Here is a 26065-nt window from a genome sequence, read left to right as displayed (position 1 = left end):
AAGTGTATTCCCGATTCCTTGTACCCAACATCACACATCGTTTTTCTTGGGTTTTAAAGACCCGAGTTGGAACAAGGTTCACAAAGATATTAGCAACTTCAAAAAGACGCAAGAAAAATTGCTTTAGTTTATTTAACATGAATCCTCGCCGTAACAATACCACCCTTCATCTCTCATCACTTTCGCAACACAATTTTTAAAAATTGTTTTCCTCATTCGTTACCACAACAAGAGCGACGCTCCCGTGGGAAAAAAATCGAAGCGTCGCCAGTTCCACCCCCCACCAACAAAAAAATTTACGAAATAAATAAAAAAACTTGTCATATCCATTTCTTCTTTTTGCCATCTTCACTTTCGTAAGCACAAAAACGAAACGTAAAAACAAATTTACAAATTAAACATATCGAAGCTATTGGCGCATTTCATGTAAGCGCCAACTGGAACAGTAGGGGGAGCACATTAGCGACTTGGTGCCGAACAGTAGTAGTTACGCACAGCACCCTGTTGAGTGGGTTCGGAATGTTCCACGTTCCAGGAGGCGTAATACCCTGGCGGCAAGGCCTGTCATCCTGCTGGCGATTGTACAGGGTGTGTGCAGACGAACCCGAGTGGCATTATTTGCACACTTAATCCATTGTCTACGTAACTGCCGAACTTCTGGTGGCGCATTTATACGTGCTAAAGCTAAAGAAAAATTGCGGAAGCTGTACTCAGCGTGAAAAAGAAATTTAAAAAATAAACAGCCATGGAAACATGGCTTCCACGCGTTAGAATGTGGTCAATATGGTGGTCTCAGGAGAATCGTGTGCAGGTATTGCTAGGGGCACTACTGATGAGTATCCATATGGGACATAGTTTCAGTTTCTGCACCTACAGCTCCCCTAGTGGTACCTGAATGCAACTCTCCTGAGACCTATTTTAGCACACGGAAGCTGATGTTTTCTGGCTCCGTTAATTTTTTAAAGATTTTCCTGCAGCTTTCGCACCCGTAATGTGCGCCACCGGAAGCTCGCCAGTTAGGTGGACTACAAGTTAAGTGTGGAAAAGCCACTTAGCACACACCCTGTTCATTGCTCGGTTGAAACAATTGCGCTGGAATCCGCAGCACAAAAAGGATTGTGCCGAGATTGATTTGTTTTGCAGAGTCTGCTGTAATCACAGAAGCGATGTTGTTTATATACCCATTCAACAAACGCTGGGCAAAAGGCAGCAATGAAGTGGACAAACACAACAACAAAAAAAAGAAATCAAAGAAAGGAACTGAACATGAACTCAGTGGTGCTTCAGCTCCGAGCCAATCTTGTAGTTTAGGATCTTGGTCCAATCGATTTTGGTTCGCGTGAGTGGAAGCTGGCGCCTCAGAGCCTTGAAGGTAGTTTCAGACATAGTCTGGTAGTTCTCGGATATGGCTTGCTGAAATTAGAAAGTAAGGTAGGTATATTACTTTTCACGACCGGCACTTCATCGTATACTTTTGAGTACAGCAAAACACAGGCCACTGGGGTGTTTCGTACAAATATTTGCCTCTAAAATGTGGGCACCACTACCATCGACAAAAGACACTTATGACGAGCTCGGAATTCCTCTAGGACAGTGCCTCGCAGACAGTGGGTCGCGGAGCAGCTCGGGAACTTGAAAAGGGATGGCCGATGTCAGTTCCCAAATTTCGGACAGGGTTGGCAGGAAAGTACATGCCCTTGAGTACTAAAGTCATGAGGGTCCTTCTTCCCTTTCCCATGACACACCAATCCAAACCTGGTTTACTGGAGCGGCGTTGATCAAAACAAGGTACAAGTCGCAGCTCAACGTCGAGACATAACTGAGAGTTGCCGTGTCCAAACTCCATCCTCGTTTTGATAAACTGTGGTCCAACAAACAAGCACACTTTAGCCATTGGGAGCAGTCATTCCTGCTGGCATGTGCTGTTTTTCCTTTTTTCTTTTCTTTTAGCGATGGTTTCTAGCTCAGTGGATTCACTCTGTCTTGAGTGTCAAATAAAATATCGGCGTCAATTTCGTGTATTACGATTCACTCTGTATTACTTGTGGCATTGCGAAAAGCTGGGGTTCGCGATGCTATATTTTATATTTTTGCTGGGTAGCAGAGTTTGGGAAGCACTGCTTTAGGACATATTCTGAACCTCTAACACATTTCAACTAGTATATTGCAGTTGAGCCTACTTGTAAGTATATTGGCAGAACCGTTACATACAAGTTTACTCAAAATCATCACTTTGGATTATATATAGGGCTGTGCGAGTAGCAAAATTTTCAAGTTCGAGCCGAGTTCGAGTAGTTGGCGTTCCATTAAATGATAGGTAGTGTGTAGAAGCAGGAAGATAGATATAAGAATTCAAGATGCTTTAGCGCCACATTTTGGCCAACTTCCCCTTAAAAATGTTCTTTTGTGCTACAGTTAACAAAAAATGAAATGAATGAAGATTAACAATTAATAATTGGGGGCTTACGTCGCGAGACAACTGAGAAACTAAGATTATAAGAGCTTTATAAGAACAATGTGCCGCCTAAGGACAACATTGCTAAATGAATATTGCAACCATAGCAGATTTACAAGTTATGGGTAGGAAAACTGGTCTTTCTACAACATGCGGTTTAACACTTTCCTTACTGCCACAAAAATAGCCATTCTTGGGTGGTTTTACAAATATATTTTTTTGTGGCTGACAGTATCACTTCAAAATATGTTGCTATATAGGAAAATGTAGCCAAATCAATGCCTTATGTAATGATGTAAGTTTCATAAATAAGTTATCCATGTATTTCCAAAATTGGTTTTGGGACACCAAAAGATTGGTGCGAACAGCAGAAGCCCTCATGAATATATGCCTGTATACTGAACAAAAATATCAATCTACAAGTTCTAAAATATACCAAATGTGGCAACCTTTGTCAGAAATAATATCTGAAAATATCAACCCTCTGGATCAAGAAGTTCATGAGTTGTGGAAAATAACATGAACACTGCATGTTTAATGTGGATCTAACACGAGCTCAAAATGATATCGAGTACTCGAAAGTTGACAAGGCATCATTTGTCGAGTCGAGTTCGAGTTCGACTCGACTCGAACTTAAAATTTTGAGTACCCGCACAGCCCTAATTATAAGTCAACAAAGTAGATTGGTACATTGCATGCATTACATGACCGATGGCACTTCAGACCAGAGCCGTCGCGAGGCGAGTTTGCACCCGGGGCAGGGCTAATCTGAAGCCCCCCTCCCTCCCTCACTGCCGTGAGAAGCCTTGTAAACAAAAAAAGAAAACGCCCATTTACACTGTCGAGACCGTAAATTCAAATTCTCTCCATTCCTACTTTATACTGTCCAACCAACCTGCCAGGGCTTGCGGTTCGGCGCCCTCTCTGGCAAGGGTTCCCGGGGCGGCTGCCCCTCTCACAGCCCCGTCGCTACGGCTCTGCTTCAGACAAGCGATTCCAAAATCACTTCAGGTCATAATTCCTAAGGCCCTCGGTTTTCCGCGCGATTCCGCGAAATTTCGCAGAATTCGGAATTACTTGCGGAATCCTTCGTTTGGCACAGAATTTAGAAAAGAATCCCTTATCTTTAGGGGTGTGCGGATATTAGAGTTCTCAAATTCGAATTGAATCACTCGAAGTATTCGATTCGCAAATCGGATACCCAATATTCGGGTTTCCGGATATTCGACTGTTCATCGAATACCATAGAAATCATAAGTAGAAAGGCTAGAGGAAAAGCTGGGAGAGAGAGTGATGGGGGAGAGCAAAGGAGTTGTACCGAGGCAAGACCCTCTCCCAATGTCCAAGTCCGGGAGGCGCCATGATCGATATTTTGGATTGGGCCGGATTCCGCCGCACCCTTTCCACGTGTGAAGACCAAGGCACGTTCGGCACAATGGTATCCAATCCAATGCAAGTCCCTTCCGCTCTGCTCCGTGTGCCATGCCTTGTGCGAAGGGTGTTTGTTTTGTTTAACATCACCTGTGCGCTTGGATTCTCTAGGGAACGAGTATCGTATGGCTTAAACCTTGTGTTGCAACATGAAACAAGAGCGCAGGGAACTCGTAGGTGTCACCGTTCGTAACACACTAGGCCTAACGTATCGATCATGGCGGCTCACATGTTGAGATGCTCCTCTTCGCTGGCTTGGTTTCTAGTTATTATGAGAGTTCTATGCTGAATACAAACGACGCCTCCTGAAAGTGGGCGTCACCTGACGCTCCTCTGCATGACGCGAAGCCCCCTTTACAAAACTGTCCATGCTGCAGGGCAAACACAGACAGATTGCAGATTAGGTTAAGATAATGTTAACCCAAGTTTATTGTGCATACTTCGCCTGGGGAAGAGGCGGCGTCCCTGCCGTGTGCAGTTCAGCAGTCGCAGTGGGGATTTTCATTTGATGTACAGGAGGTTGCCTCCAAAAAGTTTAGACTCTTTAAATAATGCCTACAGCAAAAAAAAAGAAAGGGGGTCTAACAAAAAAGGGGCTCTTAAAGATGTAACATCCCTCTTTCTTTCTTTCAGCATGTATCTTTCAGCAGGTATAAAATTAGGGGTGTGCGAATCCGAATATTTCAAGTCGAATGCAATATCGAATCGAATGGGGGAAAAAATTCCGAATACCGAATCGAATATCGAATATTTGTGCAAAATTTACAATATGTGACTTTCGCACTAAAAGTTTCCATTTTGTAGCCCATGACTTTAGTGTAATTTTTCTGGCATTAACTGTCACGAGAGAGACATGCAATTCTTCTGTTTAATGCCCCTACTCTTTAATTTTACATGAGAGTGCTTCCTGCTTTTTGGGTGAGCCTACACTTACTGGAGTACTGGAGTACTGGAGTGGTTACCTTCATTTCAAAATTTTATGTCAGGCAGTAGCATGTTATACGGATGAGGCTGTAATTGTTTCAGACAACCACAGGCCATTTGTGAAACAAATGAATTGGCATCCTGCCTCAGTTTTGCCATGAACACCCTTTAGTTTCTTTGCACTCGTCCTAGGAAGTTGCACTACTGAAATTTTAGATGTAAAGGACATATTTAAGACACCCTTCTTGTTCATGGGCTGTAGTCATTATTCGAGAGTCCTAACTTTTTAAAGGCAACCTCACAGACATCAAATCAAAGTCCCTCGTCGGCACTGCTAAACTGCATGTGGGAGGGGTGCCGCCCCTTCCACATAAAATGTCTACAAAACTAACTTTGGATAACGTTATCTTAAACTAAACACCGTCCAGCCTGTGTTGGTCCTGCAGCAAGGGCAATTTCGTAAAGGAAGCTTCACCTCATACACGGAAGCATCGGGTGAAGCCCACTTTCGGGTTGTGTAAGTTCATATTCGTGGAATAATCGAATATTCGAAAAATCGAATATTGAATATTCGATTCGCGAATCGAATAGTTCGAGCGTTTGATATTCGATTCGATTCGAGAATTCGGATATTCGCACACCCCTATAATAAAATAATTGCAGGCGACAGATCGCATCACAAGAGAACAGAAGATATCGTGTATGTAATGCTGAGCCACAACAGCGCTTTGAATCTGTAATTTTATAAAATATTTTTTGTTCCGACATTATCAATGTGAAAATGTTTGTTTCCTGTTCCAATGTGAAAATGAAGTGTTTCCTGTTTGAAGCAGCTGTTGACTGCTAGCCTCGTAAAATCGCGGAATTTATAAGTCTGTGCCGCAGAATTTTGAATTTGCCGTAGCAGAAAACAGAGGATCTTAATCATTCCTAATGGTGTAAGGTGCTGTGGAAGTGTGCATAATTCGAGGTGTGGCTTATAGTGAGCTTGACACAAAATATGGCAAGTCAAATTTTAAGATTTCATGTTGTACCTGGTACTCATTTTCTGCATCTCCCACTATCTGCACAAATTCCTTTGCGGCCTGCTGTTCATTCTGGAAGAAAAAAGAGAAGCAATAATTACAAAGGCACCATAGTTAATGGGACTAACTTCCTTTTATTGCACTGCATACCGTATTTATTTGAATACGTATAAGGCGACCTCGATTATAAGGCTAGGGGATATTTTGGGGCCAAAGTACAAGAAAAAAAGCACACACGCGAATATAAGGCGGGAGACTTTATTCAATCCCACCTGCTTCGAACAGAGGGCAAACTGGGCGCCAGGAAACAGCCATCAACTCAATGTTCACTCACTATCCAATTCCGAGATGCCAGAGTTTTCTTTACCACTCTCACACTGCCAAAGTTCGTCATCTTTGAGTCCATCCAAAGAGTTTGACAAGCAACACTTCCTGAAGGATGCTGCCACCACCCCCTCTGGTATGGCGGCCCAGGCGTCAACCACCCACTGCACAACGGTCGATAATGGCGCCTGCTTCAACCGTCCCGATGGCGTCAGCTCCGCGTTGTCCCCGCTCATCCATTCGTTATACAGCCGCCGAACATGGTTCTTAAATGGTTAAGGAAGTCATCCAGTCGTCCCTTCCGGGATGACAACCGTCCGTTCTCCTTCCAGTTTTTTCTTCTCTGGTTGCGTTAAGTGTCCACGGAACGCGTCGAGAACGAGCATAGCCTTATGGCTCAAAAGGGCACCTGGTCGCTGACACCAAACTGTCCTTATCCAGTCCAGCATAAGTTCTTCCGTCATCCAACCCTTTTCTTGACAAAAACGATCGTACCTCTTGGGAAAAGTTCGTTCTTGGGAAGAGCCTTTCGCTTCAGCACGACGTAGAGGGGCAAATTTCCGGCCATCAGCAGTGCACGCCAGCATAACAGTGATACGGGACTTTTCATTCCACGTCGTCCTTATCGTCACTTGACGGTCACCCTTGTTCTGAACTATGTAGTTTGACGGCATGTCAAAAAAGATGGGGGTTTCGTCCGCGTTGACAATCTGCCTGAGCAGAAAGTTGTATTTCTTCCTGAGGCCGATGACGTATCTTTGAAAAGAAACCAGCTTCTCTTCGTAATCTTGCGGTAACTTCTGGGCAACTGATGTTCGCCTCCGCAAGGAAAATCCAGACCGTTTCGTGTACCTTTGTAGCCATCCTCTACTCGCCTTAAATTCACACGCCGGAATGCAGCGTGCCCTTGCGAAAGCGCAAATTTCGAAAAAAAAAAAAAAAAAAAAAAAAAAAAAAACACTCCGTATAATCGAACAAACATGGTAATGTCCTCCCCAGGGTCTTTTGGGAGTAAATAAACTCATTGAATGATTGATTTATTGGACTGTAGGCATTTCCAGAAAGGTAGATAAATACCTGCTATTTTATGTACCAATGTATTTATCTCTCCGGACATACCTACCAGCCCCAATTGAGGTTCAAGGCCCATAACAATGCTGTGCTCCACCATTCGACTGCTGCACTTCAAATGCTTTACAACAATTTATTTTATAGCTGTGTGGACATGGGCAGATCCAAACCCTCAGTTTGGGAGTGGGAGGGGGGGGGGGTGCACACACAACAAAAGACTGAACTTGTGTGTCACTGTCACTTGCATGTGCCTGCATTCTTGTTGAGCCTGTGGCTATGGCGACAACCCAAATTCAGCAAGAGAAGCAGTTATCGTTCCGGATAGTCATTCCGCGGCCACCAGCAGGGCAGTAAAGTTTCGTAGATTAGAATTTTGTGCAGCACTGGTGTTCGTTAAAATGCAATTGATTTGCATTGGGTACAGTAAAATTCTGATGGGGAATTCTACCAAATTTTGTTAATGTGATTTATTTGTGCATGGCACCGATGTACATAGTTTGGCTATAGAGCAACTCACTTTATATTGCTTTGTTATAGCTATTCACTTCGTATTCGCTTCTGTTTCAAAAACAACTACAGCAGATTTTGCAATACAGCAGTTTTTATTATTTTCTACTTAGTATGTTTACTGTACATCTAGTACACTCACTACATTGCGCGACTTCAACGTTCACATATAGATGAAGCAAGCTTTTTGCCAAAATTTCCCTTACACCCAATGCCTATTCCCCGGATATGGGCAATATAAAACACTGAAGGGCTGTGGAAAACAGAATTGATCAAAGCGCACCACAACTAACCAACGTTCTTACCGTGATTGCTAAAGTTGACTTTATTTCTTTGGAGCTCACCAGCTGAACATTGCCATCTTCATAGTAGTGAACCTTGACACACAGGGAACGACAACAAATTAGAAATCAGTTCACCATTGAAAGCTACTGACGGGCACATGTAAGTAGGTTATCCAGAATGTGGAAGAAGGCTGGCTCCCACAAGATAGGAAAATCTGCGTGAGCAGTATGCAGACTGCCCACCAAGTTCAACATAATCTATGATATCAATGAAATGTGTGACAGTCTCCTGAAGCACTTGTGATAGGTGAGCATGTACCTTGGAGAAAAATTGTTAAACTGCACTGGAGTCTACCTCAAATTCAGGTGAGGATGTCAGCGTTACCGCGATAGACGTGTTTAGCAGAGACGAAACCGCAAACTCATCGACGATTGAGTATTGATATGACGCTGTCGTGTGATGCTTCAGCAGCATCAGCAGCATCAGCATCAACGTTGCCTTCGACACCAACAACATTTCGTGGCTCCTAACTGGAGTCCTAAATATCGGTTGGACAACTGTGTAGGAAGAGCACCAGCAGCGAGCCTGCTCATTCCACACTCCGCAGCCCGGGAGTGTGTTTTTCCGCTGTCCCGAAACATCGTGTGTCGTGCATGAAACACTCCAGCTGGGACATTTAAAAACATTGAAAAACACACATGCACATTTAAGAAACTTTGTAGCTCTGAGATTCATCTGCGGTGCACTGTGTTTTCTGCTATCATGTTCCACGTACATCACAGAAATCTTATGGAGAGGCTAGAAGGAAGGTGGGGAGGAGGATCGGAGGAGAGCAAAGAACTTAAACTCTTCCCTCTCTCAATGTATGCGCTCGGAGGCAGCCATATTGAATCAGCCTAGGGAATTTCGCATATTAACATGTGAAAGCACGCAAAATTCCCAAAACTGTTGGCAACACTTGCTCCGCTGCTTCCGTTGGCTACAGATTTTGTCACCGTCCACCCAATATCCAGGCTTGTAGCCAAGGCTAGTCGAGGCAGCGGGGCAGCAGCGGAGACGGCGTCCCGATGTGGCGTCAGTGTCGTGTCTGTTTTTTTTTCTTTCTTTTAAATCTTAGGGTTTCATGGATTAGGGCTGTGTGTTACTGTTCCAAAAACATTTTTTAGCATTATGTTTGGTGTATGCTTACCGGATTCTTTTTTTGCATGCGCTGCGGCAACAGTAGCTGATTCAATATGGCGCTCCCCTCGCCCGTATGTCCCAGTTTCTGAGGTTTTCTTCTAGCATACTCCTTAAGATATCTATGACGTACATGGAACCTCACCGTAAATGCAAAATGGCAAATACTACACACCTGTACTTTAACCAACCCTTTTACATCAGCAGTAGATGCTCCTACGGTGAAATTTACTGTCCATATACTTCTCCAACGGCCATTCCTGTAAACATGTGTCATGGAGGTTAATGCACATGACATGATGTTATTGCGATTCACCCACTGCCTTTCATCATGCTGCTACTAAAATGCAGATCATGATGTTTATCTGCAATATTGTCACTCAACGTCATGCAGAAACATTAGAGTGATGAAAGTGACGAGTGACACAGCACCATAAAACAAAGGCAATGGCTGCAGTAGTGGCAGGAGTAAAACATTGTGACAGCATTGGAAATGTTGAAAACTGCACTGCAGGGTACGTGAAAACACACAGAGACCAAATTAGCAACTGGGTTAACTTTCACTGCAGTAATTTTCCTGACACGAGTTCATTCATATTATTGACAGTTGCACTGTCAAGGTTCAGCAAAATCTGAGAAAGTTGTTCATCAGGGTGATAGGGGGGTACAACAACAATATAAAAAACATGTGTGTCGTGGATAAAGCCCCTAGCTTTCTGTGGCGGAAAGTTAAATTTTCCGCGAAGTGAGATTTACAAATTCGTGAGATTCCGTGGGCAAGAGAGAAAAAAAAAAAGTTACAGCATTCTCCCAAGATAGCTTACTGACTTATCTCGCACGCTTTTCGGCCTTTTTGTAACTTTTCACCACACACACGAAAACAGACTCAACCCTGACAATTTCTCTCTATGTGTTCCTGCCGTTAAATTTTCTTTCGTCGCAGCATGTTTAGCCGTTAAGTGCCAGCAGTATCAGTCGCCTCAAACATTGCAGTCGCTACACATTGGGTTGTCGCACATTCAAAAATGTTGCACAGCGATCCAAGTCTGGGCACGAATATTCCGAGAAAAACACACGATTCTGAAGGAAACAGCAGGTTCAGCGAGACATGGCCAATTCCACGGATTTGCGGAGAGCTGAGGGCTCTAGACATGGATGCTGCCTCAAGTAACGCACCAGAAGTTCTGCGACTGGAACTGGTGGTCCTCTAGACAGGCGACTAAAGTGATCTGCTGTCCATCACTCTGGTCGAAGATGGCCGATGCTCCATGCCTGTAGTGATCCCGAGCATAGTAGGACCAGGCATCCTCAAAGGCACTTCTCCATGTCTCCCCCTGTCCAGAGTCACCCCCAGGTCCGGCACCCGTGAACGGCTGGAAATCACTGGCCTCCTTCCGTAGGTGGTCGTACCGGAAGGACCGTTTCGCACGGGGGTCGTAGAACCGACCCTCGCCCAGGTCATTGTAGTGGGTGATAAGTGCCTGCGTCGAAACAGAGACCACATCTTAGGCTGAAAGAAGGATTGATGTCACTCAGAGTCACTTAATAGGCTATCGCTTCAGGGTAGCGACACTGAGCTCCACAGGGAAGCCATCTTGTTTCCGCTCCCCACAAGAGCCATCCCCAGTTGAGGAGCAGTGACAGCCAACATAATGATGCTCGCTATGAAGAGTGCGAGTTAAGGAATCGTGTATGATTGTCATGTGACATTATCTATGTCTTGTCCAGGAGACTGTCCAAAGGAGGTCAAGTGAGCTTAAGGCTGTCAAGGCATCTACTGTGATCAGCTGCTCGCTCACAGCAGGAACAACATTTCAGAGCGCACTCGATAGATGACATCGTGAGCACCATTAGGGGACACTAACAGTGTGCGGAAACAAAATGGCCTCTCTTGCTCGGAACTCAGTGGCCCTACTATGAAGCGAAGCTAGTGACACTAATGTTACTGGCTAGAAAATAGTGATTACTGTTAAAGAAGCACGGAAAGCGCCTCAGGGCACTTCACCAAGCGGTTACTTTGGCTATTAAAACACACCATACAAAGCGATTCATATGGCAAATGCATAAATATAGCAGAATTTGATTTTAAAAATTGTGCCTCTGCTCAACAGTGGCAATGCCCGCAACTACCTGCCTGCCATGGTTGCTTTGATGTCACAGCAGTACTGCTCGCTCATTGGTTCAGAGAATCTGGTGGAGTGGCTCCATCTCCCCCCTACTGCCCATGGAGCAACCTCACTAGCTAGTTATTTCAAGGTTGAGGCACACGTGGTTTCGTCTGTGGACCTGTCTACGAACACAATCTTAGTGCTGCTTTGTTAATGGACAGACACTTCGTCACATAGTTTTGTGTGCATAGAGAAACTGTTGTAGCGTTTTATGAGAGGGTGTTGAACACCAGTGAACGAACATGCCAACAGTTAACCACTGAGCAATTTATAGTTATCTAGGGATACAATAACCCACCAACCAGCCCATCCTCCACTGTACATGAAGAAATTAGCGAGAAATCATCAAGCACGCAATCATTACCTTGTGGTCCGACCCTTCAATATCTACTGGAGTCAACTGGTCCTTGTTGTACTGAGCAAAGGCACTGCAGCATGAAGAGAAAGAGAGAGGAAGAGAAAGAAAAGGAAAGCCACATTAATAACTTAACCATGCTATGTAGCGAGACACCAACAGCAGGGTCTCCTCCGAATCACAGAGCTGATTCAAATAGTACACTGAATTAGAGAGAAAAATTTTATCTCTCAATTTGATGAAAACAGTATTATTCTGTATGGAGCTGAAACCTCTCAAGCCGGACCGTCATCAGCTCAAGACATCCCCCAGAGTGGGACAAGATTTCACTGCATCACCGGTTGTTCAATGATGCATGTGGAAGAGTATTTGAAATGCTGAACATACCAGGATGTCTACCAAATTGTAGACTCCAAATTCCCTGACATTCCAGGCTTCTACTGATTATTCCAAGGAAATTTCCTGACGAAACCAAAAGGGAATGTGGTGTCTGCTCAGGGGCGGATTTGGGAGGGGGGGGGGGGGGGGGGGGGGACCGCCCCCCTCCATATCGCCATGTTCCATATGTAAAAACCCTATCTCCTGGATGATGCTGCGCCGCAAAGCACGAAATTTCCTTTGGACCGCCCTCCCCATGAGACCCTTAAATCCACCCTTGTGTCTGCTCCCACTTTTTCATACACATCACTCACAAAATAGATCATTTATTGAATAATAGAGTAATACAAATAATTTATTGAATTCTAACCGCTCAACCACACTCATCAACACTTGCTATTGGCTGTGTATCATCATGGCAACTGTCTGCGATTTTCCCTGACAATCCCCATACTTTTCCAGTTGCATCAAAATTCCCCAACAATTCCCGGTTTTCGAGGTTGGTAGACACCCTCCATATACTTGTGGCAGAAGCAGCACAAGGTGACGACTGTCTAGCTACAGTTTGGTTTTGTGGCTCCAGAGACAGTGTTTTAAGGGGTATACCTTGCAAGTGCTTTAAATGGTGAAAGCCAAGCAATTCAAGGCATTGTATGACATGTGGATCTAGATAAGCTTCTATACATTTCAAAATAAGAAATGAACACAAAGAAGAGAAACGCACCCATCAATCATGTTTTCTTTTGCAACAGTTTTTCAAAACATATAGGCACAAAGGGCCCATATGCGTTGAAAAAAAAAACAAGCTTAGACTCTAAATAGTACTTGCATGCCCTATAATATCTTGGGCAGTTCTTTGCCACCATGTTGTCTATGCTGAGCATATTCTTACGCTGGTTAACCTAACGACATACCACAACTCTGAAGCAATGTGGTTTCACTGCACTGCAATTAGGTCATGCCATTAGGCTTCATCATCATAAAGCTACCGTAGGTGGGCAGTGGAGATGAAGTTGTTGCATATATTGTGTTGCAAATCTGAATATTGATATGTCACTCTGTACCTCGTTATTTAATCGCAAAAGCATTCCCCGGTGCAAAAAATATAGTGCGCAGTGAGATGTACTTACCTGGAAGCACCTTCTCGTAATAATGTGTCATTGCTCAGAAGCGTGCGAACATCTAAAGAGAAAGGGCACACAGGGATTCACATGACAGTCACACAGACTCAGATGCATGCGGTAGCGGATTGCTTGTATAATAACCATGAGGAGCTCACCATTAAAAACCTCATTGAACTCTCCAGGCGGTGCTAACAAGATGAAATCTGACACTATGCGAACCTGCAAGAAGGTTCGCTGTTACACATTACACTGTTGTTACACATTGTATACATTGTCATTTCAGAATACTGCAGGCCAGTAACATAGCCAGAAAAATAAGTTGGGGGAGGGGGGTCTACGGGAACCTTCCATGGAGGAAGAGAATTTCACCCTCGTTTTACCTCTCCCCATCCACGAGGCAAACACAGGTGTGATTTCAGCGGGGTTGAGCCCGCGAAAACTCCCCTGTTGGCTATGCCACTGCTGCAGTCCCATGTCAAGCTCAGGCAGTTACATTGGTAACTCAAAAGAAAGATGGTGAATAGCATGGCTCATATAATTACGGTAGGAGGAAGCTAAATCACCTCACCAACAAATAACCAACCTTATGACCACCAATAAACAACCACATAACAACCGTCGAAGCCTATGCGAATAAAATTTAGGTTATGCGGTGGTTTTTCAATTTCAGTTTCAATTTATTTCCATTTCATACAAAATGAAATGAGGTTACCAGGCGCAAACGGCATTAGCCTGCGAGATGCTTCCCTTTTTTAAACTGCTTTCTTTGCAGCACGTAAACTGCTTTGTACATTTTCACAAAAATCCAGGACAATGACCGTGCAAGACTGAAGTCACCGAAATAACTGATTTTCTTGAATCTATTCCGCTTGTGAACGCACCATGTGACTAAGAATGACGTCAACAATGTCCTTTGAAGGTAAAAGTACGTTGAACGACTTTTACGACTTTGTCACAGTTCAGTGGCCCCCAACCAAAGATGCAGTTGTTCACCGCCCACCAACACGAGATGATGTATATACAACACTTCGTGCGCTCCAAAACTTAGCTAAAAAAACGACCCTTACGATGATCTGCAGGGTAGCACACACAGATTAAACAGGGGGTTGATCCGGCACACTGCAAGCATCTAGCGTACACCTATTGAGCGCCCTCACAACATAGCGGACATCCGTTCCGAAAAGTGGGTACGGAAAGAACGATGAATAAAGGCACCCATACGGAGCCGCATTATCATTTCCTGCCCATAATCTGTGGCTCCTCACGCAGTTTACACTAGCGAGTATGGCTACCACTACGTTAGGCTTAGAGCAAAACTTGTAAAAATAGAGCGTGGCAGTAGCCTGCACAAGTATTAGTCAGATATTTTACACTATCAGTGCAACACGGTGAGTGTACGAATGGTTCAATGTGTGACGTTTATCACGTTGTTGTCTCGCAGCAACATGCCTGTACCGGTACGTCGCACTTAACATCACAGTAGATATGACAGTTCCACCGTTCAACGGAGAGCATAAAAAATCTTGACCATGTAAACGACACGAGCTATCTGTTATTCAGTAAGCAGAATGAACACACCATGCGCTGTCACAAAGCATGAACAGAGCAAATACCTTCTCTTGATCGGATATCGGTTCATCGTAGTCAGACGCCATTTTGTTCATATCCTGTAAACAGTAAGGAGCTGTTCATGTGGAAATAAAAACGCCCATTTGTAGGTGGCGCAACCAAACAGTACACTTGATTGCGAAATAGATGAGGAGGTTGGAGTTGGAGTTGGACGGTCTCACTGATCTCGATTGTAAAAGGCTGGATCGCGGATAGGGAGCGCGAGCGTGAAGAAACCGGCCGCCATCTTACGGTGCTCACAACAGTCGCCGCAGCGATCATGGCAACTTCTTGCAATTACGGTCGTACCAACCGTACTGGCAAGGTTACAGGGCCTAAATTTATACAGGTGAGTCACTCTTTATCGAGGAATAAATAGGCGTTCATTCTGTATATTTAGTTGACCATTATGAAGTGTTTTTTTGCCCAAAACGAGCACTGGATGCAGGTTGCTTGATCGCTCTTCCGACGTTCAATCGAGCACACTTGCATTTTACCCGGCGGAAAATACAGTTTGAGTGCATAATATGCTTGAAAGAGCACGTTACACTACACAGGTAGTGTTGTCATCAATATATGTGCGAGCACTCGAGCGCTTTTTTGCATGCATTGCTAGCATGGTACACGGTGTTCTCTGTGGAAGCAAGTGCCACATTCATTTCTTTGAATTACCTTCACGCACAAGTTCGGTATTACGTCATAATGATACCACGATTGTCACCTTTTTTCATGTATTGGTATTGTTTTGTGCCTTGGTTTGATTTGTGACAAAGAATCTTACGTAACGGTGGTGTGGCGCGACTTGAATAACGCCTTTGTCTGAGCTGTATCGTCAGCTTGTTACGATAGTAATAATTTGTAGCGTGTCGTGCTATTTGAAGCAGTTTTTAAGGCAGAAGTGGTCTCTCAATACAGGTTTCGTCATGAGGGCTACCCAGTGAATAATCTGTGTAGTGTGATACGGCTGGGTGTACAGGTAAGTATCACGTTCCTCATCCACTGGTTTCTACTTTACAGGAAGGAACAACCTCAGTGCACGCACTGTGGTTAGCCTCTCCCAGTTTTGCATATTTTCTTACATGTTCACATCAGAAACACACCTTACACTTTAGGCTCCTTCACCCAGCAGTATAATAATTAGAGATTATAATTCTGTTTAGAAGAGTTCCCCATATTCTTTTTAGAATAGTTTTTCATCTTTTTAATTTTTAGAAGATACAGGGATTGTAAACCATGTTTTAAACTGCTGTTTTAACATTTGTCCAATGCATTTATTAAACAACATATTCATTTTTAACTGGTTGCACCCAAACCAATGTTCTGATGTATTATTTCCTTTGTTGTCGATGCACCATGAAAATTGGAATAATCATCATCAATGCAGGTTACTTCACAGCTGCCTCGACATACTAAAGAAATGGGTGCAGAACCTGCGTGATGCCCACAAACTTTGATTACCACAGCACCTCCAAAAAAGTATGTGTCACATGGGATTTTTAAACGTATTCACAGTATATATAATACCTTGTATTAACTGTTGTAGATCTAAGCCGTCTCTACAGTACACTCTCAGAAATTAAAACCGTGAGAACCGTGATAATTGTTTCAGTTAATAGGGCATGCACATATATGCTATAAGAAGAAAATTATTTCTTGAGAATGCACTTCTCTGGCTACTGGTGTTGTTTACATCTACTGTTGATCACATTCATTTATCACGTATTATATTCTTATATATACTATTATATTGACACATATTTGATCACATTAAATTCAAAATTCATCATATATAAGAAAATACCAGGAGGGAAGTTGCGATTCATTGCTCATTCTAACCTAAAATTGAGTGCTACAAATTTAGAGAGAGTACCTGTCCATTGTCATTCCTAAAATATATATTGTCATTGTAGCAAGGTCATAAAACAATAAATGTAGTCTTTTGTGACCTCCCTGCACGTTCATTGTATCCTGAAACGCATAAGTGCAAGAAATAAATCTTGAACTTGAATAAACTTGATGTTGTATGAACTTGACATAAAATGTTGAATAGTATAATGAATGATATAAAATATTGAATAAACTTGAACTCGTATATTCTCTTTACTCATCATCAGTGACCTTCTTTACAAAAGCATATAGTGTTAGATTTTTTTTGTTTACGTTTCACAGACGGGGTACACGAGGGCCAAAATGACAAAATCACAACTGTTTCAAGCTCCAAATCGTCCTGCTGCAATTATCCTGTTGCAGACCATACGTGTGTAGTGCAAGAAGGCCCTTGCACATCAAAATGTAAGATGGGAGTCACAGTTAATGCAAAGTGGTTCCTATGAGAGACTTCGATGCTGAACAAAATTGTGCAAACTGCGGAAGGTGCCATAGAAGATATTCAGAAAGCGTGTCTGGTCTCACAACGGTGCTACGACGCTCTCTTTTAGATGACGATGATACTCATTGGAGTTTCAGATGTGCAGCTGCATTTTTTCGAATGTGCTCCACATAACAAGCATGACAAAGTCAGCACTGGATAGCAGGCCCCCGTTCCTAAGCAGCTTTGCTCACGCTGCAGTTGTATTCAGCAAAAGCATGTGAGTACTCCAGGAGGACATTCAGTTTGGCACAACCGCGCCTGCAAATAATCAGAACAAATGAAGGAAGAAACAAACATAGAAGGGCTGTACTTCAAAAAGAGGTAAATCTTGCGTCTCAAGGAGGTGTTACCACTTTTAAGTAACTTCATTGATTAAGCTTACATCACTACCTGATTAACTGTCCTAACGAGCATGTTCTAATTGCGTGAAGCAATTAGATCACGCTCACAACGTATTTGGGCTGCTTCGGTGTGTCCATATTTGCGAGGCAAAGCACCGCAGTCGCTCACTAAAAGACACTTTCTGCGGCGGTGCTTGATATAAATCATACGAAACCGATACACGGCTAAAACAACGGCTGTGATTCTACAGAACGATCTCTTTCTGCCATGCGAGTATATCCTTTCCCGGACCGTTCTTTATGGAACAATTTTTGTACAGAACGCAGCACGGGATATTACATACATGGTGGTTGTTAACCTCACATCGTTTCTTGTTGAAATATTGGCTGGGAAACGTACTGTAGTACAATCCCCAGCGCTGCACTGCTGTGACGGTCTAGTTTCGGAATGCAAAACATAACGTAATTAAGAATCGAACGGCAGGACACCTGTGAAACACTGTTAGGATGCATCAGTATACTGGCACCTTACAAAATTGTGTGATGACAAGCAACGATCAACGCCTGCAGCGCTATAAATACTCACAATCTCCGTTGCCTCTCATTGTTTTCTATGGGCGCACACTGCGCTTTAGGGCCTCCCAACATGGCGGCCCGAATGCACGCCTCTCCCCCGCGAGCCCCTCTCCCATGCGCCATCCAGCCTTTATAGATAGAGATCAGTGGACGGTCTATGAGGAGGTTGTTTGGAGGGCAAAATCAGTGAAGACCACAAAAACGACAAAGCAGTTCTCATCTAACCTTTTTAATTAATTTGTTGTTGGCTAGGTTGCGCAACGCCACCGCCCGAGTTCGTTAGATAAGTAGTGGGTGGCTTGGAGCAACCATGGAAAGGTAACGGAATATTTTTCGTTTCCGTTACCGTTACCACCTCCGTTACTGGACCTTATTTGTTTCTCTTTCAGTTTCGGTCACCACCATTGTTGCTTTCGTTTCAGTTACGTTTCCGTTTCGGTTTTCGGTACCGCCCCCCCCCCCCCCCCCCTCCAACTTTTTGTTTTTCTTCTTTCTTTCGTTTTTCTTAAAAAAAAAGACCATTGAGACCGTGACAAAACTTAATCCCTCTACGTTGTGATGTGAGGGGCCTCCTTCCCCCTCCTACTCATTCACGCCGCACTTCCCCTGGACTGCAACAGAGGTCGTCCGTTGCTTACGCAAAAGCAGAGCTCTGACGCAAAAGCTGTGGCACGCGCTCGCCGCGTAGACCGGAGACTCCCTTGCCACTGGTCAGTCAGTACAGTCAGTCAGTCAGTACAGACTGTTTGAAACAGTATTTTTACATTAAAAAATAATTCCGTAATGCATATTCAATAATTAACTATACCTAATTTTAGAATAATTTAATTGAAAGCCACCAAAATAAATTCTACGTCCAGATCCTTGCGAACCGCTTCAACCGTGTGAAGAGACCCTCACGATTTCTAGGTGACGAGGATATATGACATCATTGCTCATGGAAAAGCTTGTCCCTCGTCAAAACTTTCACGTTGCGAAGATATTCCCTGTCATTTTTGCAGCTCTAGCTCCGGTATGCCGTTAGGAAAAACTGGGCGACGAAGGCATGCGTCCATTTTTATTTATTTGGATATTAAACACAAGTTCTTGCTTTCGAACGTTCTCGATGCATTTGACATAACAGTGCACCAGAATCCCGAACTCTTCACCACTCTTTTGCGTAGCCTACGGGGACGAGGCCCTGCAACTACTCCAGACGGACCTGAAAGGTTATTTCAAACTAGATCATGATCTTATGCATTGACATGGGTCAGCCCATGCCTTAGAGGAGACTAATCCTCCTTAGAGGAGACTAACCACTCCTCTATACCAAAGAAACAGGTTTCTTTGTTACATCCCCCCCCCCCCCCTGCACTTCCAAGTGCTCCGGGTAGGAGCATAGTTTACTGTACAATGCTGCTCCCATGCCCACTCATGCTTCCTGGAAGTCTCGATGACATTTGGTATTGGGATTACTAGTCGGAGACCTATTGCTGAATAGTTTCCCAGCTGCGTTACGCGTTCCATGGGGGCACGGTCGATATGCGTGGGGTGGCGACAATGTTTCTCGAATATAAATAACGATTATGCCGGCTTGGGGGGCAAGTACAAAGCTTGCATGCCCTTGTTGGGTTTAGCAGCACCGATAGTAGACATGCTGAAGACCTGCCCTACGACCAGCGGAGTGTCTGAGGCTACGTGGTAGTCCTTCCAAACCGATATCGGCAGCTCCCCTTGGATGAACCTTTCACTCCCAGCGGACGTGTAATGGAGTACGAAACACACAATTTTCGAAAGGAACTATAATTCGTCATGGACGGCATTATGCACAAGGTACGAGCATCATGCTACTACGGGCGGTCTTTAATTCCTGAAGAGGGACCCGACACAGGGGTCGACTTGTATGTTCGCACCTTTCTCGACACAGTGAAAGTGATTCGAAAATCCAGGATTCGAGTAGACAGGCAGAAGGCACATTTGTCGATCTATTGACCCGCCATCTTTACTGCAGGACATCATGCAAGAGCGTACGAAGAAGAAATCTCGTGCTGTCGACCAATTATTCTCATAAACTTCTACGCCCATAGCTTCCAACATTCTGTGAATCGCCTCGTAAGCCAAGAGCGATCCGTAAGACCGGTCCATGGAGTCCACACCAAGAACATTGAACCCCAGTGATTTACCAACTTTGTTCAGGCAAGCCTGAAATTCAGTGAACTTCTTCTGGCTAGTAGGAGACCAGGCGATATACTTCTGGTCAGTCGCACGTACAATCTCTCGAGCGATAAGTGCACCGAGAGTCGCATAATTTATGTAGAATGGCACACGTTCCTCAAGATCCGGGTAATAGAGTGGCCTGCCTTGGAATCTTATCGGCACAACGATCCAATCTAGAGGTTCTGTCATATACGTGATGCCCATATCTAGTTTCCACCCCGAGATGACTGATGCAGCCTCACTTAATATTTCTACGAGAAGAAGCTTCCTCTCGAATGCTCTGGCTCTGAAGTACAGGTCAACGAACGCATCATTCTGGAGTTCGAAGCTGGAGTAGTCCACGCCTTGGCTCAGCGCTTCCAGGTGCGCCCTATCGAATGTGTAGAACTCCAACTTTGCCAGCACATCATGTGCTTTTTTTCGAGTAGAATCGTCCATCCACGCAAAGAGATTCGTAGCGATCGCCGAATCCCTGATGTGAAGACCCATGGTTTCGATAGTTTTAGCGTTATCGTCGAAGCCAGATAGCATGGACATCAGGTATGGCCAAGTGTGACGAAGAAAACCTTGTGTAACCTTGACGCATATGAAGGGCTTCGTGTCTTCGTGGCTTAGGTCTTTGGTCTTCAACACGTAGGGTAGAGAAACGTCTTCTAGAATGCTTAAAAGAGAATATACCACACTGGTTCTGATGGGCTTTGAGGCCAACACGTCCTGTGCCTGTGCGATGATATCGGGGCCAGTTACCAGGATGGTGTCCGTAGGTTGCAGGTGTTTGTTTGGTATGACGCTGTTGAGGAGCTTGACGATCTCCCCAATCGGTGGTGTATGTAAAAGCCCAACGATGCTGTCAAGAGTGTGTGTCGTCTTGTTCCCCGTCTTATTTAAGATAGCGGAAAGTTCACTATCGCAGGCTATAACTTCATATTGGTGTTCTTGCAGTGCAAGTTTGTTACTCAAATTAAAAACTGCATCTATGGAGCGTGCAACGTCCTCGATGTAGAAGTGCGCGTCATGCTGATATGGACGGCTATCGACGACTTGTGCCGCAGATGCTTTGTGCTCCAGGGATCTGTAGCTCTCGACGCTAAAGTACGTGATGTTTCCAAAGTTGCGCACATTCAGGGCGAACGTCGTGTGGATGCCAAACATGAGGGACATCTTCACAAGCTCTAGGACTAGATCAGTGAAATTTTGCAGTTCTAAGAAGTCGGAGATGTTGAGGTACTTGCTTGCGCCGTTAACGATGTCCTTCAAAGAGCTCTTCTCATTCTTCAGGAATCTCATGCAAGTTGTGTAGAGCCTACCAAGGAGATGCATGCCATGGCGGTTTGGACGTTCGAGTGTGGGAGATTCCAAAGCTGCAAGTATCTGCCTGTAAAAAACTGCCTTTCCTGCCTCCATGAAGCTTGTCATCCCTGTCAAATTCCACCACTTGTTGCACACGAAGCCGTAGAAATCGTTGCATGGTTCGATAGACTTGTCTAGGTGAGCAGTGATGTTATCGATGATGCTACGACACACGGCACTGTGACACCCCATACTGACAGTGCTGTGACCCTTTCTCCTCCAGTAATGTCTTACGACCAGAATGATAGTGGCAAGCAACGTCGTCACGGAGGCCATTCCCAGCACGGCTCGAATAGTTTTGTTTGGCTTGGACGTCTTGTCCCTTGCTGCAAAGGGAGAAAATAGAAAACAGTGACGTCAGCGAAACTGATGTTGAAGCCTCAAACCATTTGTGGTCATTGTTATTTCTGCTGCATTGCTCTTCGCAAGCACACTAGAGGACGTCATGGCGCAAGAGCCACAATACAAATGTCCACCAGTTCATGCGTGCAACAAACTGGTTCAGTCGCGAAATTGACCGATAAGCTCCAGATAAGATCCAGAAGATGTAGGTTCGATCCCTACAGCTGGCTAACCTTTTCAGTGACTTTCATCTTTCATCGTCAAGCTACCAAGGTCTGTACAGTGTTGATAGATTACCAGGGGCACATAAGTGCTCCCTTTCTTCGCGTCTGTAATTCACGTTTGAAATGAATCACTGCAGAATATTTACCTCGTTTCGATTCATCTGGTGATCTTTCAGGCTTCACGTCAGAGTCCATCGGTGCTTTACTTGGCGCCTGATATTTTGCCACTCCAAGAACATCACGGGGTGCGTCCGATTGGCTGCGAAAGCCTTGGAAGAGACCACCGGTGTCTGACAGCGCTGGTGGCTCCTCACTTGGCTGTGCTGGTGCAGCAAGGCTGTAAGCATCCGTTGGCGTGGTTTCCTGATTAGCCTTTCTGACCCGCTTTCCTTCCTTCTTGGTGGAGGACTTTGACTTCTTGCTGCTCTTGGAGGCAGTAGTAGGAAGGTTTTCGGCCATGGTACTCGCATTGACTGCTGAGAAAAAGGACTTGTGAGAACAAACTGCTCTCGCGCATGGAAGTCACGAACATGTTTTCTTCTTCTTCTTCTTCCTCCAGCTCAGGCCAGAGCACACATGTTTTCTCTCGAGCACAACAGATGCTGCGCTTCTCCGCCACGAACTAAAGCACCTTTCTTGGATGTGATATTATTAGCCCGTTCGCATCGAAATCAGCATCATGCGTCAACGCTACAGTAATGGTAATGGTGACTAAAGTGACAGTATCGTACCATTTTTCATGTTCATGCCAGCTAATACTGGGAGCATCGGCCACATCCTTACTGTATACTCCCACCCGAAACTGAGGTCACAAAACTGCGATTTGCAGAGCTTCGGAATAATTGTCTGCCTCATTAGAAGTTAAGACGTCAGCAAATAACTGGATGTTACAGGAGACGCAATCAGAGAATTCGTTAATGTACAGGGTGTGTGCAGATAAACCAAACCCGCATTTGCGCACGTAACTCGTTGTCTACTTACCTGAGGAACTTCCGGTGGCGCACGATGGCGTATTTATGCGTGCGAAAGCTACAAAAAAATCCTGGAAGCCATACTCAGCGTAAAAGAATAAACAGCGGGAGAAAACGTTGGCTTCCATGCATTAGATTAGGGCAATATGGTGGCCTCAGGAGAGTTGTATTCAGGTACCGCTACGGAAGCTATCGGTGCAGAAACACGTGGATGCTCATCGGTCTCTCATTATTTCATTCCCCGCATCACCACCAGCAATAGGGTAGAGTATCGCCCCTGGCGATGAAAATTCCCCGTTCATCGTCTCACAATAAAGTTGTGGTTGTTTTACTTTACAGACGGTTGAGGCATGAGCTTCCCTATCCTTCCAACGTGCTGGCCGCGAAGCTGTGACATGAACGCTTGTTTGAATGTTTGTCCGCAAGGAAACGAAACTTTAGAGCGCGGTTGTCCGACGTTGTCTCCATCGATGCGGGCGGGAGACTCGGGTTGCAAAAAATGTCGCATGAACCGGTCACTTTTGGAACAGGTTGGGGCAGAGGCGGAGAGTTTTCATTTTCCCAGGGGGGGCAAGGGCGCACCGCGAAATAAGTACTCTCGCGGGGGGGGGGGGGGGATATGTTTATTAAGAAAAAAAAAAGAAAGGTAAACCCCATGGATGTCGGTGTGTTATTCCAAAAGAAAGAGTGAAATGGGGAAGACAAAAAAGGCAAAGAAAAAAGAAAGCAAAATAAAACAAAAGACGGAAAGAAAAGGAAAAGAAAAATGAAGAACACAAAACTAAAGCTGAAGAATCACACACTCTGATGGGATCTTATGATGTATGCAGAACTGGTATAGAAATAAGAGGAAGGAAGAACAGAAAAAAAAGAAAAAAACAGAGAGAACGTAAACAGTGAACATGTGCACAACTGAAGGCATTACGCCTTTGAAAACTGAGTGCAAGAGGAACAAAATGCATTGAATCCTCGGTGTTTGACCCGAAATGCGCGCAATGTTATGAATATGGTAAATGAAATGGAGCAGCGGGAGTTGAACCCGCTCCCAACGAATATGCGTTCCGAAGATTCTACCGTTACACCTCACTGGCAGCTGCTGGTACTTTTTCGACTGCTTCGTTTCATTGATCTGATTGCTTTGGGCGAAATTCAAGCTATGTGTTGTGTCATCCTCTGTGTTTCTTCCCCTCACCTTCTACTGTGATAATGAGTATGGTGGGCGGATACATATTTTACGAATTGCAAGATACATTTTTGGGGTTGGTTCCTCTTCGCTCTTTTGACCCGGGCGCGCCGAGCCCCAAAGGTTGGTGTCAATCTCTTAGCGGGACTTCCCGGGGGAGGCGGCGCCCCCCCTAGTTCATGTTCTGGGGGGGCAAGGGCCCCCGCGCCCCCCCGTAGTCGGCGCCTATGGGTTGGGGCACTTAAGGAAGGTCAGGTGTAAAACGGTCAGCCTGGAACTCTCGATGTTTTGGAACCGGGTTTGAACGGTAAACGAAATTTTCTAAATCGGTTCGGTTCCGACAAAAAATAAGGGTTCTTTCCGGCTTTCGGTTAGTTTTCCAGTTCGGTTTGATGCTCCGCTTGTGAGTAGAATTCCGGATCTTTTTTTTTTTTTTTTTTTTTTTACAGTGTATAGTGTTACTGGTAGCGGCGTTTTCATTCCGCAAGGAAATTTTTGGACTTTGGTGCCCCCTTTAATCGCTATGCTGGATAAAATAAAACACTACCGCCGCGTGCCCTTGTTGGGTTTATCATACTCGGAACTAACAGACGTGCCGAAGGCTCCAGCAGCCGTATACGACAAGCGCTGTGGGTAGGACAAACGTTTCGCGGTAGGCTTTCCAAAGTAATCTCCGAAATTCCCACGACGCATATGCCCTATTTCTTCCTGCTATCCTGTCTTCGCATATCTTCTATGCGCGACTGTATACTACATCCCGCATAGCCGCAGTTACGAACATCGAATGCAATCATGTAGAACTCCCATCTTCGCTCCGACCAGGGCGTGCACAACAGGACACTGGGCAAGCTATCTATTTTGCTCACAAAAATGTTACCTTGATTCTCAAGCCGCCACCCTCGTCCCGCCGTCATCCCTTTTGACCCCTGACTGAATTTGGCGCTACTCAATATTTTTGTAACTTCGCAAACTGCCATCCGCGATTGGAGTTGACGCCCTGATTTTTGCCTCCCCCCCCCCCCCCGGAACTGACAGTGCTTATTGCTTCAAAATTTGCACTCTAAGCTTTGAAAACACAAGCAAACGAGGCACGGACGTGTTAATGGCTTACCAGCCTGTGTTCGAAGCAGGGTATAGGCTGGTTCTCCAGTGGTTTTATTGTGGTATCGTGGGGAATGAACAGGCTGACAGTGCCGCAGAAGCAGCTCTCTCATATCGGAGACGCACGAGTATTGCACTGCTGAGAGGATACTGTCGTTCCATCCTCCGACGTCTATAGTTGCACCCCTGGCTTCCCACCAATGAACAAACGACATTCTGCTCCCATCTGTGCTCAGAATAGTTGATCCAACGCTCGGTTTCCGGATGATTCATAGGATGCGTCTCAACGTGGCTTTTACAGCTCAGTGGCGATACTGCTTGAGACAAGTTGTCTCTCCCAGGTGATCTAGAAGCACATTCTTCTCCATTGCCCACACTACAACTTTCCCGAACCACATTTTCCGGGTCTCTCAATCAGCTGGACTCTCGCTCCCTCTTCGTCAAAACTGCTTGGTCCATGGAAAAATCCAGCCCACCAATTAACGCTCTGCTCTAAAAGCTATTCTAACCTTTTTGGACACCGTATACGACTTCGGTCCTCACTGCGACGTGACTCATTACTTCATTTCCCACGTC

At 44.9% G+C, this 26065-nt stretch overlaps 2 protein-coding genes and 1 long non-coding RNA gene across 3 annotated transcripts; 1 reads left to right on the top strand and 2 right to left on the bottom strand.

Moving 5' to 3' along the window:
* Positions 1 to 113: 113 nt before the first annotated feature.
* Positions 114 to 14941, bottom strand: LOC135399346 (F-actin-capping protein subunit alpha-like). The gene is made up of 9 exons (XM_064631228.1): positions 14840 to 14941; positions 13382 to 13445; positions 13233 to 13284; positions 11734 to 11797; positions 10378 to 10682; positions 9377 to 9461; positions 8043 to 8114; positions 5845 to 5907; positions 114 to 1413 (listed from the first exon to the last, which is right to left on the bottom strand). The coding sequence occupies exons 1-9, from the start codon at positions 14888 to 14890 to the stop codon at positions 1273 to 1275; spliced, it is 897 nt and encodes a 298-aa protein (XP_064487298.1). The 5' UTR covers positions 14891 to 14941; the 3' UTR covers positions 114 to 1272.
* A 104-nt stretch (positions 14942 to 15045) lies between these two features.
* LOC135399344 (uncharacterized) lies at positions 15046 to 16957 on the top strand. Its single transcript, XR_010424242.1, has 3 exons — positions 15046 to 15183; positions 15750 to 15810; positions 16219 to 16957. It is a non-coding gene; the product is annotated as an uncharacterized LOC135399344 (long non-coding RNA).
* A 2928-nt stretch (positions 16958 to 19885) lies between these two features.
* On the bottom strand, positions 19886 to 22827 carry LOC135397706 (uncharacterized). Its single transcript, XM_064629313.1, has 2 exons — positions 22381 to 22827; positions 19886 to 21994 (listed from the first exon to the last, which is right to left on the bottom strand). The coding sequence occupies exons 1-2, from the start codon at positions 22691 to 22693 to the stop codon at positions 19965 to 19967; spliced, it is 2343 nt and encodes a 780-aa protein (XP_064485383.1). The 5' UTR covers positions 22694 to 22827; the 3' UTR covers positions 19886 to 19964.
* Between the last annotated feature and the right edge of the window lie 3238 nt (positions 22828 to 26065).

This window comes from Ornithodoros turicata, chromosome 6, assembly GCF_037126465.1.
Source record: "Ornithodoros turicata isolate Travis chromosome 6, ASM3712646v1, whole genome shotgun sequence".
In the NCBI taxonomy this organism is placed as follows: Eukaryota; Metazoa; Arthropoda; class Arachnida; order Ixodida; family Argasidae; genus Ornithodoros; species Ornithodoros turicata.
The sequence above is the reverse complement of the archived record's forward strand: the minus strand, read 5'-3'. Positions and strand labels throughout refer to the sequence as shown.

Coding starts and splice junctions, on each gene's coding strand:
- LOC135399346 (XM_064631228.1), bottom strand. CDS start 14,890: ATGAACAAAATGGCGTCTGACTACGATGAACCGATATCCGATCAAGAG. Junction 13,446..14,839: donor CGATATCCGATCAAGAGAAG/GTATTTGCTCTG, acceptor ACCTTCTTGCAG/GTTCGCATAGTGTCAGATTT. Junction 5,908..8,042: donor AGTCAACTTTAGCAATCACG/GTAAGAACGTTG, acceptor TTTTTCTTCCAG/AATGAACAGCAGGCCGCAAA.
- LOC135397706 (XM_064629313.1), bottom strand. CDS start 22,693: ATGGCCGAAAACCTTCCTACTACTGCCTCCAAGAGCAGCAAGAAGTCA. Junction 21,995..22,380: donor ACCAGATGAATCGAAACGAG/GTAAATATTCTG, acceptor CTCCCTTTGCAG/CAAGGGACAAGACGTCCAAG.